Source organism: Oncorhynchus clarkii, unplaced genomic scaffold (genome assembly GCF_045791955.1).
Source record: "Oncorhynchus clarkii lewisi isolate Uvic-CL-2024 unplaced genomic scaffold, UVic_Ocla_1.0 unplaced_contig_2541_pilon_pilon, whole genome shotgun sequence".
NCBI lineage: Eukaryota > Metazoa > Chordata > Actinopteri > Salmoniformes > Salmonidae > Oncorhynchus > Oncorhynchus clarkii.
In genome coordinates, this window is record NW_027258132.1 from 37,569 (window position 1) to 49,966 (window position 12,398).

At 47.8% G+C, this 12,398-nt stretch overlaps 1 protein-coding gene across 1 annotated transcript in view; it reads right to left on the reverse strand.

The window, feature by feature from the left end:
• Positions 1-9,211: 9,211 nt before the first annotated feature.
• Positions 9,212-12,398, reverse strand: part of LOC139395764 (ribonucleases P/MRP protein subunit POP1-like) — a 33,189-nt gene continuing 30,002 nt past the window's right edge. The window contains exon 15 of the mRNA XM_071143122.1: positions 9,212-10,810. Coding sequence (XP_070999223.1) covers positions 9,991-10,810 — 820 coding nt within the window. The 3' untranslated portion in view covers positions 9,212-9,990. The remainder of the gene's footprint in view (positions 10,811-12,398) is intronic.

Genomic DNA, 12,398 nt, shown 5'->3' on the forward strand with positions numbered 1-12,398 from the left:
TGTTGTCACCCACAGGACTGCCTCCCTCTCATCAATGAGATGTTGTCACCCACAGGACTGCCTCCCTCTCATTAATGAGATGTTGTCACCCACAGGACTGCCTCCCTCTCATTAATGAGATGTTGTCACCCACAGGACTGCCTCCCTCTCATTAATGAGATGTTGTCACCCACAGGACTGCCTCCCTCTCATTAATGAGATGTTGTCACCCACAGGACTGCCTCCCTCTCATTAATGAGATGTTGTCACCCACAGGACTGCCTCCCTCTCATTAATGAGATGTTGTCACCCACAGGACTGCCTCCCTCTCATTAATGAGATGTTGTCACCCACAGGACTGCCTCCCTCTCATTAATGAGATGTTGTCACCCACAGGACTGCCTCCCTCTCATTAATGAGATGTTGTCACCCACAGGACTGCCTCCCTCTCATTAATGAGATGTTGTCACCCACAGGACTGCCTCCCTCTCATTAATGAGATGTTGTCACCCACAGGACTGCCTCCCTCTCATCAATGAGATGTTGTCACCCACAGGACTGCCTCCCTCTCATTAATGAGATGTTGTCACCCACAGGACTGCCGACCTCATTACCGAGATGTTGTCACCCACAGGACTGCCTCCCTCATTAATTAGATGTTGTCACCCACAGGACTGCCTCCCTCTCATTAATGAGATGTTGTCACCCACAGGACTGCCACCCTCTCATTAATGAGATGTTGTCACCCACAGGACTGCCACCCTCTCATTAATGAGATGTCACCCACAGGACTGCCTCCCTCTCATTAATGAGATGTTGTCACCCACAGGACTGCCTCCCTCTCATTAATGAGATGTTGTCACCCACAGGACTGCCTCCCTCTCATTAATGAGATGTTGTCACCCACAGGACTGCCACCCTCATTAATGAGATGTTGTCACCCACAGGACTGCCTCCCTCTCATTAATGAGATGTTGTCACCCACAGGACTGCCTCCCTCTCATTAATGAGATGTTGTCACCCACAGGACTGCCTCCCTCTCATTAATGAGATGTTGTCACCCACAGGACTGCCGACCTCATTAATGAGATGTTGTCACCCACAGGACTGCCACCCTCTCATTAATGAGATGTTGTCACCCACAGGACTGCCTCCCTCTCATTAATGAGATGTTGTCACCCACAGGACTGCCTCCCTCTCATTAATGAGATGTTGTCACCCACAGGACTGCCTCCCTCTCATTAATGAGATGTTGTCACCCACAGGACTGCCGACCTCATTACCGAGATGTTGTCACCCACAGGACTGCCTCCCTCTCATTACCGAGATGTTGTCACCCACAGGACTGCCTCCCTCTCATTAATGAGATGTTGTCACCCACAGGACTGCCTCCCTCTCATTAATGAGATGTTGTCACCCACAGGACTGCCTCCCTCTCATCAATGAGATGTTGTCACCCACAGGACTGCCTCCCTCTCATTAATGAGATGTTGTCACCCACAGGACTGCCTCCCTCTCATTAATGAGATGTTGTCACCCACAGGACTGCCTCCCTCTCATTAATGAGATGTTGTCACCCACAGGACTGCCTCCCTCTCATTAATGAGATGTTGTCACCCACAGGACTGCCTCCCTCTCATTAATGAGATGTTGTCACCCACAGGACTGCCTCCCTCTCATTAATGAGATGTTGTCACCCACAGGACTGCCTCCCTCTCATTAATGAGATGTTGTCACCCACAGGACTGCCTCCCTCTCATTAATGAGATGTTGTCACCCACAGGACTGCCTCCCTCTCATTAATGAGATGTTGTCACCCACAGGACTGCCTCCCTCTCATTAATGAGATGTTGTCACCCACAGGACTGCCTCCCTCTCATTAATGAGATGTTGTCACCCACAGGACTGCCTCCCTCTCATCAATGAGATGTTGTCACCCACAGGACTGCCTCCCTCTCATTAATGAGATGTTGTCACCCACAGGACTGCCGACCTCATTACCGAGATGTTGTCACCCACAGGACTGCCTCCCTCATTAATTAGATGTTGTCACCCACAGGACTGCCTCCCTCTCATTAATGAGATGTTGTCACCCACAGGACTGCCACCCTCTCATTAATGAGATGTTGTCACCCACAGGACTGCCACCCTCTCATTAATGAGATGTCACCCACAGGACTGCCTCCCTCTCATTAATGAGATGTTGTCACCCACAGGACTGCCTCCCTCTCATTAATGAGATGTTGTCACCCACAGGACTGCCTCCCTCTCATTAATGAGATGTTGTCACCCACAGGACTGCCTCCCTCATTAATGAGATGTTGTCACCCACAGGACTGCCTCCCTCTCATTAATGAGATGTTGTCACCCACAGGACTGCCTCCCTCTCATTAATGAGATGTTGTCACCCACAGGACTGCCTCCCTCTCATTAATGAGATGTTGTCACCCACAGGACTGCCGACCTCATTAATGAGATGTTGTCACCCACAGGACTGCCACCCTCTCATTAATGAGATGTTGTCACCCACAGGACTGCCACCCTCTCATTAATGAGATGTTGTCACCCACAGGACTGCCTCCCTCTCATTAATGAGATGTTGTCACCCACAGGACTGCCTCCCTCTCATTAATGAGATGTTGTCACCCACAGGACTGCCTCCCTCTCATTAATGAGATGTTGTCACCCACAGGACTGCCGACCTCATTACCGAGATGTTGTCACCCACAGGACTGCCTCCCTCTCATTACCGAGATGTTGTCACCCACAGGACTGCCTCCCTCTCATTAATGAGATGTTGTCACCCACAGGACTGCCTCCCTCTCATTAATGAGATGTTGTCACCCACAGGACTGCCTCCCTCTCATTAATGAGCTGTTGTCACCCACAGGACTGCCTCCCTCTCATGAATGAGCTGTTGTCACCCACAGGACTGCCTCCCTCTCATTAATGAGATGTTGTCACCCACAGGACTGCCTCCCTCTCATTAATGAGATGTTGTCACCCACAGGACTGCCTCCCTCTCATTAATGAGATGTTGTCACCCACAGGACTGCCTCCCTCTCATCAATGAGCTGTTTCACCCACAGGACTGCTGACCTCTCATTAATGAGCTGTTGTCACCCACAGGACTGCCTCCCTCTCATTAATGAGATGTTGTCACCCACAGGACTGCCGACCTCATTACCGAGATGTTTTCACCCACAGGACTGCCTCCCTCTCATTACCGAGATGTTGTCACCCACAGGACTGCCGACCTCTCATTAATGAGCTGTTTTCACCCACAGGACTGCCTCTGACTGGATGTTGTTTGTTTGTCGTAGCGTTCTCGGTAAACCCCAGACACTGTCATGCGTGAATAGCCCAGGAGGCCGATCACAGCACGCTCAAAATCGCTTGGGTCACTCGTTTTGCTCAATCGAACAGTAACTGAATGGCCGGTCTGCCTGCTTTTTATAGCAGGCCACGTGACTCACTGTCTGTAGGAGCGAACCATTTTTGTGAACGGGGGGGGGGGGTGAACCTAAAACTATAGTCAATAATAATAATACGTTTTATTTGGTAGATGCCTTTCAGGATATCGTACATGAAGTATATTTCATTTAGGCCTATGTAATGAATTTTAAATTATGCTTGAATATTTAAAATGGGGGAAAAATATAAAAAATATATAAAATTATAGCAAATCAGCTCATCAATTTCAAAATAAGGGGCGTGTTCTGGCACACGTCACTTACTGCTACCATGTGCAGTAAACAGTAGCTATCGCTGTGCAGGCTAGGCTACACACCGGTTAGCTAGCTAACTAGGTCTCACTAGACAACTACCGACTACTGTTTTGTAGCCTGAGAGTTTACCCAGGATCGGATCCACTCTTTGCGTCCGTGGACTACTCGTCTCTATTCTTCGTGGCCTTTCTCCGCTGGAGATCTGTTGGCGGATTGGATTGTCTGACTGACCGACTGACTACCACCTTTTTTGTATACGGTATTTCATTTGTTTTGATATGATGTATACGGTGATGATTTATGTAGTTAGATGTAGTTGAGGAATTAGTAAGAGCAGATACGCTTTAAAGTTCTGTGGTAAAATGGTTATATTGATTGTATAATTTAATACTGGGTTTACGCTACACGGAATGAACGGACCAACATTGCGTGACCAAAGTCACTTGAGTTCACTTAACTCCTTTACCGGGCGGGACTCTTTTTAGGCCCGAGGTACAGGACATTTCTGGAGGAACCAGAACTCATTGTATTATATTATTATGTGTGTGTAATCCATTGATGTTGCTAATACAACCCACGCAAAAGAATAGTTGTTTTTGAAGTTCTTTCAATGTTTTAAGGGTTTATGAAAAGTTGATTTCCCTTCTGACGTTTACATAAGTCCTTTGTATGGTGTAGACTTGACGGACCAGATGGGACTCATTCCCTCCCAAACTAAAAGGAGAAACCAATGTTTTCTCTGGTAGGCACAACCTACCTGGCACCCCTATAAAAAAAATAACCTCAAGTCAAAACCGTTACATAAAAAATGGCACCCCAGATGGGACAGCTCAACATTGAGAACTAACCAAAGCAAATATTTTGTGTGGAATTAAAACAATGGATTCACCCCAAGATAATGTGCTCATCCATTTCATACCTGTCAATGGGAATACACAGGGCCATTCTGACCATCAAGCTGACAACACAAATCATAATGGGAATGGAGATAATGGAGTTGATTTGGGCCAGAGCCCTGGGAATCTGAATGCTCGGTCTGGACCACAGGCCACAGGAGGTCTAACCAGTTACTCACTTATTGACATGGATCTGTGTGAAAGTACTGAGCCAGCCCTCCATCTGACACCCAACCTTCCTCCATTGTCTGGTTTATCTCCAGAGGTTGTAGTTTTACAACTTCAAGGTGACATCCTTGATATTCGTCGGACTCAACAACATCTCCAAACTCTTATCCACGATAAATTCAAATGTCTGAGGGAAGAGCAACAACAGAGTGCCATGGAATTCAGAAACTCACTGAGCATCTTACATGTGCTACTGTCCTGTCAAGCAGTCGAGACTCGCCCAAAGCAGACTTTCCCATCTCTGATGAGACCATATGGACAGCCCAACAGGATGATCCAGAAGTACAGGCTTTGTACCAGACTATCCTGGAAGATGGAGAAAAGATGGTCAATCCTACCACAAAGCTGACCATCATGGAAGACAAAGTCTACCGTGTTGTACAACTACCTCACAGAACCCTCTACCAATTGTACATACCTGAAACTCTACGCCTACAACTGCTTCAACATTTCCATGAAGACCCATTAGCTGGTCATTTGGGCAGGTTCAAAACCTACAAGCGGTTGCAAGCGTTACTGTACTGGCCACATCTGAGCATGGATGTGAAGTCACACATCCGAAACTGTCAGGTTTGTCAAATGTACAAACCAGAAGGTAGAAAGCCTGCTGGCAAGTTGCAGCAAACGGTGGTTACCCGACCTTGGGAAATGCTAGGAGTGGATTTGATGGGTCCATTTCCTAGAAGCTCCAATCAGAATGTGTACATGCTTGTGTTTGTTGATTATTATTCAAAGTGGGTGGAACTCTTTTCCCTGCGTCAGGCCACAGCAAGGACCGTCTCTAACATCCTTACGAAAGAGATCCTGACTCGCTGGGGAGTGCCTGATTACATCCTGTCTGATCGAGGTTCCCAATTTGTCTCTGATCTCTTTGAGGAGACCTGCCAAAGATGGAACCTGAGACAGAAGTTGACCACGGCCTATCACCCACAGACCAATCTCACTGAGAGAGTAAATCGAACCTTGAAGACAATGATTGCTTCCTATGTAGGGACCCAGCACAAACACTGGGACAAGCACCTTCACGAGTTTCGATTTGCCCTGAATTCTGCTGTGCAAGAGTCCACTGGAGTCACACCTGCAGAGCTGAACCTAAGTCGTCCCCTCCGAGGACCCTTGGATATGGTGCTACAGCCCCAGCAGATTACTCCAGACGCTGCTTGCTATGACCAGGTAGTCCATCTCCATGACTTGAGAGCTCTTGTCTCAAAGAACATGACCCAGGCTCGACTCAAGCAGAAGAGAAATTATGATAAGAACAGACGAGACATGCAGTTTCAGCTTCGTGATCGGGTGTGGCTTCGCTCTCATCCTTACTCGAAAGCTGAACAATTCTTCTCTGCCAAGCTCGCTCCTAAATGGCAAGGACCATATAGGATTGTGGAGCAGATGGGCCCTTTGAACTACCGAGTGGTGAAAGAGGACACAGGTGAAGATATGCGCGTTGTCCATGTCTCACGCCTTAAGGCCTGTTACCCCTCGGCTGAGGAATTGGAGGCGATTGAGCGCCGCAAGATCTTGGATATCTTTGAAGAGGAAAGTGAGGAGACTTTTCTCGGATTCCCAGACCCAGAAGTCTCACACCTTAAGGCCTGTGACCCCTCAGCTGAGGAGCGTGAGCTCCAAAAAGTCATGAGAATTTTTGTAGAGGAAAGTGATGAGGAGACCTTTCTCGGTTACCCCGACCAAGATGTGCCTTCCAGGGCAATGGTCGGCTTTTTCCAGGGGAGGGGGTGTGTGACGGCCCTGAATTATTTTGAGCCGTCTCAGTGCTTCTCCTTCCAATAGGGTGCTTGCCCTTTAATTCCCAATTAAATAGCCAGCATCAGCTGCGCAAAAGTGGCGTTTTGTGATGGAGACGTGACTGAGGATGTGTTCCCGAAGCTTCTCTATTCCGGTTGTTTTGTTGCTGTTAAACGTGTGTTTTGTAGCCTGAGAGTTTACCCAGGATCGGATCCACTCTTTGCGTCCGTGGACTACTCCTCTCTATTCTTCGTGGCCTTTCTCCGCTGGAGATCTGTTGGCGGATTGGATTGTCTGACTGACCGACTGACTACCACCTTTTTTGTATACGGTATTTCATTTGTTTTGATATGATGTATACGGTGATGATTTATGTAGTTAGATGTAGTTGAGGAATTAGTAAGAGCAGATACGCTTTAAAGTTCTGTGGTAAAATGGTTATATTGATTGTATAATTTAATACTGGGTTTACGCTACACGGAATGAACGGACCAACATTGCGTGACCAAAGTCACTTGAGTTCACTGAACTCCTTTACCGGGCGGGACTCTTTTTAGGCCCGAGGTACAGGACATTTCTGGAGGAACCAGAACTCATTGTATTATATTATTATGTGTGTGTAATCCATTGATGTTGCTAATACAACCCACGCAAAAGAATAGTTGTTTTTGAAGTTCTTTCAATGTTTTAAGGGTTTATGAAAAGTTGATTTCCCTTCTGACGTTTACATAAGTCCTTTGTATGGTGTAGACTTGACGGACCAGATGGGACTCATTCCCTCCCAAACTAAAAGGAGAAACCAATGTTTTCTCTGGTAGGCACAACCTACCTGGCACCCCTATAAAAAAAATAACCTCAAGTCAAAACCGTTACAATGTGCAGTAAACAGTAGCTATCGCTGTGCAGGCTAGGCTACACACCGTTAGCAAGACAACTACCATGTGCAGTAAACAGTAGCTATCGCTGTGCAGGCTAGGCTACACACCGTTAGCTAGACAACTACCATGTGCAGTAAACAGTAGCGAACGCTGTGCAGGCCAGGCTACACACCGTTAGCAAGACAACTACCATGTGCAGTAAACAGTAGCTATCGCTGTGCAGGCTAGGCTACACACCGTTAGCTAGACAACTACCATGTGCAGTAAACAGTAGCTATCGCTGTGCAGGCCAGGCTACACACCGTTAGCAAGACAACTACCATGTGCAGTAAACAGTAGCGAACGCTGTGCAGGCCAGGCTACACACCGTTAGCAAGACAACTACCATGTGCAGTAAACAGTAGCTATCGCTGTGCAGGCTAGGCTACACACCGTTAGCTAGACAACTACCATGTGCAGTAAACAGTAGCTATCGCTGTGCAGGCCAGGCTACACACCGTTAGCAAGACAACTACCATGTGCAGTAAACAGTAGCGAACGCTGTGCAGGCCAGGTTACACACCGTTAGCAAGACAACTACCATGTGCAGTAAACAGTAGCGAACGCTGTGCAGGCCAGGCTACACTATACAGTAACTAACACAGTGTTTGACAGGGAATAGACTTTAGGTAACTCCGATTGGAGTGGAGGGATTTTTATTGTCAACCATTTCAACTCGAGCTCTCAAATCCAAACAAAGATCTGTTTTCACAAAAATGGGAATCGAGGCAAACCAAAGAATGAGTGGTGTCTTCTCTACAGAACCGGTACAGACTGGTGTCTTCTCTACAGAGCCGGTACAGACTGGTGTCTTCTCTACAGAGCCGGTACAGACTGGTGTCTTCTCTACAGAGCCGGTACAGACTGGTGTCTTCTCTACAGAACCGGTACAGACTGGTGTCTTCTCTACAGAACCGGTACAGACTGGTGTCTTCTCTACAGAACCGGTACAGACTGGTGTCTTCTCTACAGAACCGGTACAGACTGGTGTCTTCTCTACAGAACCGGTACAGACTGGTGTCTTCTCTACAGAACCGGTACAGACTGGTGTCTTCTCTACAGAACCGGTACAGACTGGTGTCATCTCTACAGAACCGGTACAGACTGGTGTCTTCTCTACAGAACCGGTACAGACTGGTGTCTTCTCTACAGAACCGGTACAGACTGGTGTCTTCTCTACAGAACCGGTACAGACTGGTGTCTTCTCTACAGAACCGGTACAGACTGGTGTCTTCTCTACAGAACCGGTACAGACTGGTGTCTTCTCTACAGAACCGGTACAGACTGGTGTCTTCTCTACAGAACCGGTACAGACTGGTGTCTTCTCTACAGAACCGGTACAGACTGGTGTCATCTCTACAGAACCGGTACAGACTGGTGTCTTCTCTACAGAACCGGTACAGACTGGTGTCTTCTCTACAGAACCGGTACAGACTGGTGTCTTCTCTACAGAACCGGTACAGACTGGTGTCTTCTCTACAGAACCGGTACAGACTGGTGTCTTCTCTACAGAGCCGGTACAGACTGGTGTCTTCTCTACAGAGCCGGTACAGACTGGTGTCTTCTCTACAGAACCGGTACAGACTGGTGTCTTCTCTACAGAACCGGTACAGACTGGTGTCTTCTCTACAGAGCCGGTACAGACTGGTGTCTTCTCTACAGAACCGGTACAGACTGGTGTCTTCTCTACAGAACCGGTACAGACTGGTGTCTTCTCTACAGAACCGGTACACACCCAGTGACAATCTGAAGGCAGTCCCTTCGGTGAAAACAATATTGAACTAAAAAAAAATAACTGTCATTTCAACTCTAATGAAAAAATCCCAGAAAACCTTACAGGGAATTTATTCCACTCAAACAATGTGTCATTCAATGTGTGTAATGTTGTGTGTGCATGCCAGGCATTTCATATCTAGTACCCCTAACAGGGGTTGGGGTGAAGGGACTCACACTAGGCACAGTGTTTTATTTCATATCTAGTACCCCTAACAGGGTGTTTTATTTCATATCTAGTACCCCTAACAGGGTGTTTTATTTCATATCTAGTACCCCTAACGGGGGTTGGGGTGAAGGGACTCACACTAGGCACAGTGTTTTATTTCATATCTAGTACCCCTAACAGGGTGTTTTATTTCATATCTAGTACCCCTAACAGGGTGTTTTATTTCATATCTAGTACCCCTAACGGGGGTTGGGGTGAAGGGACTCACACTAGGCACAGTGTTTTATTTCATATCTAGTACCCCTAACAGGTGTTGGGGTGAAGGGACTCGCACTAGGCACAGTGTTTTATTCAGAACACAGTCTGTGGCTTTACATAGAGAAACGGTACTGTTGTGATATGGGATTGAACCTGCAGTACTCCTCAGACCTCTATGTTGATCTTAGGGAAGCAGTACTGTTGTGATATGGGATTGAACCTGCAGTACTCCTAAGACCTCTATGTTGATCTTAGAGAAGCGGTACTGTTGTGATGTGGGATTGAACCTGCAGTACTCCTCAGACCTCTATGTTGATCTTAGCGAATCGGTACTGCAGTGACCCGGGGTTCCGTAGCAGCACCAGTCCTCTCTGGCCGTCAGGCTGTCTGAGCAGGGTGTGTATGAGACCAGTAAGGCTGAGGAGCCCCAGAGCCTCTCCACAGCCAGCCGACAGGGAGAAGTCCCCCTGGGTCACCCAGCCCAGAGTCACCCTGGAGCAGTGGGAGGTGACGCTGGGAAGGGGCTCCGGCCAGAGACCCAGAGTCAGGGCTGAGGTACAGGAGGAAGAGGGGTTGGTGAGGCTGGATGAGGAGCTAGGATCAGGACCAGGGTTGACACTAGGGACTGAGGTAGAGGCAGGGTCAGACTGCTTGGCGGAGGAAGAGGGGTTGGTGAGGCTAGATGAGGAGCTAGGATCAGGACCAGGGTTGACACCAGGGACTGAGGTAGAGGCAGGGTCAGACTGCTTGTTTTCAGGCTTGGTGGAGGAAGAGGAGGTGGTTCCAGGTTTGTTGTGGTCCTTCTTGCGTGGCCGTTTGACACGGCTCTTGAAGTGGTCAGTGTGGAGAGGCTCCTGGGGCCCTGTGCAGCCCGGCTCCTTACGTACCAGCTGGAGGTCCTCTGCGGTGGGGACACACACCAGGGCGTGCTGCTCCGGTTGGCCCTTGGTGACGAGGGAGAGACGGATCCACACCAGGCTGCTGCCACCGTGTGGCGAGAGGAGAGACGCTGCAACGTTACGGTTGAGCTGTGGTGTTGATCCCGGGTTACGTGCCCTCTGACATTGAGAGGATGTGGGGCGACACCAAGCGGACAGCTGCCTTAGAGACTTCCTGTTCCTGTTGAACACAGAGACAACCAATTAGGGTTCAGTGTTTAAGCTGCGGAACCCAATCGTGGCTCAGGGTTTATAAAATACAGCCACTACTTCTAGGAAAACCATTTTCTATCCTCAGTGGACCAACAAAGTGGTCTTAAAAAGGTATGAACCGTTGTTTTTTAAAAACCCTCCAGTGATTCCCAGCACCAAAAAAAAATAATGGATTCAGCCAAAGCGCAGTAAAAACACAATCTGAGCTCATGAAGTCAGCCATTACTCTACAAACTGCTGATTTTAGGAGGATAATCTCTCTGCAGTTATTTGGGTCTGGATGTTACCATCATGAAAGGTATGCTGGGGAAGGGTTCTCATCATGAAAGGTATGCTGGGAAGGGGTTATGTTCTCATCATGAAAGGTATGCTGGGGAAGGGTTCTCATCATGAAAGGCATGCTAGGGAAGGGTTCTCATCATGAAAGGTATGCTGGGAAGGGGTTATGTTCTCATCATGAAAGGTATGCTGGGGAGGGGTTATGTTCTCATCATGAAAGGCATGCTGGGGAGGGGTTATGTTCTCATCATGAAAGGTATGCTGGGGAGGGGTTATGTTCTCATCATGAAAGGTATGCTGGGGAGGGGTTATGTTCTCATCATGAAAGGTATGCTGGGGAGGGGTTATCATCATGAAAGGTATGCTGGGAGGGGGTATGTTCTCATCATGAAAGGTATGCTGGGGAGGGGTTATGTTCTCATCATGAAAGGTATGCTGGGGAGGGGTCATCATGAAAGGTATGCTGGGGAGGGGGTATGTTCTCATCATGAAAGGTATGCTGGGGAGGGGTTATGTTCTCATCATGAAAGGTATGCTGGGGAGGGGTTATGTTCTCATCATGAAAGGTATGCTGGGGAGGGGTTATGTTCTCATCATGAAAGGTATGCTGGGGAGGGGTTATCATCATGAAAGGTATGCTGGGAGGGGGTATGCATCAGATCTGTCAGACACTACGCTACACTCTGGGCGGAAAAGGACAAGTCATTATTAAAACAACAATAGGGGTTTCATAAAAGGACAAGTCATTATTAAAACAACAATAGGGGTTTCATAAAAGGACAAGTCATTATTAAAACAACAATAGGGGTTTCATAAAAGGTGAAACATTATGAATGAATACTATAAGTCATGCAGAGAGGATTAAACTAATATTAGAGGTAATGAAAAACACTTTCTAGTGACATTCAGGACTCTATTCGGTCTAAGGCTGAAGCACTACAGATTCAGGACTCTATTCGGTCTAAGGCTGAAGCGCTACAGATTCAGGACTCTATTCGGTCTAAGGCTGAAGCGCTACAGATTCAGGACTCTATTCAGTCTAAGGCTGAAGCGCTACAGATTCAGGACTCTATTCAGTCTAAGGCTGAAGCGCTACAGATTCAGGACTCTATTTGGTCTAAGGCTGAAGCGCTACAGATTCAGGACTCTATTCAGTCTAAGGCTGAAGCGCTACAGATTCAGGACTCTATTCGGTCTAAGGCTGAAGCGCTACAGATTCAGGACTCTATTCGGTCTAAGGCTGAAGCGCTACAGATTCAGGACTCTATTCAGTCTAA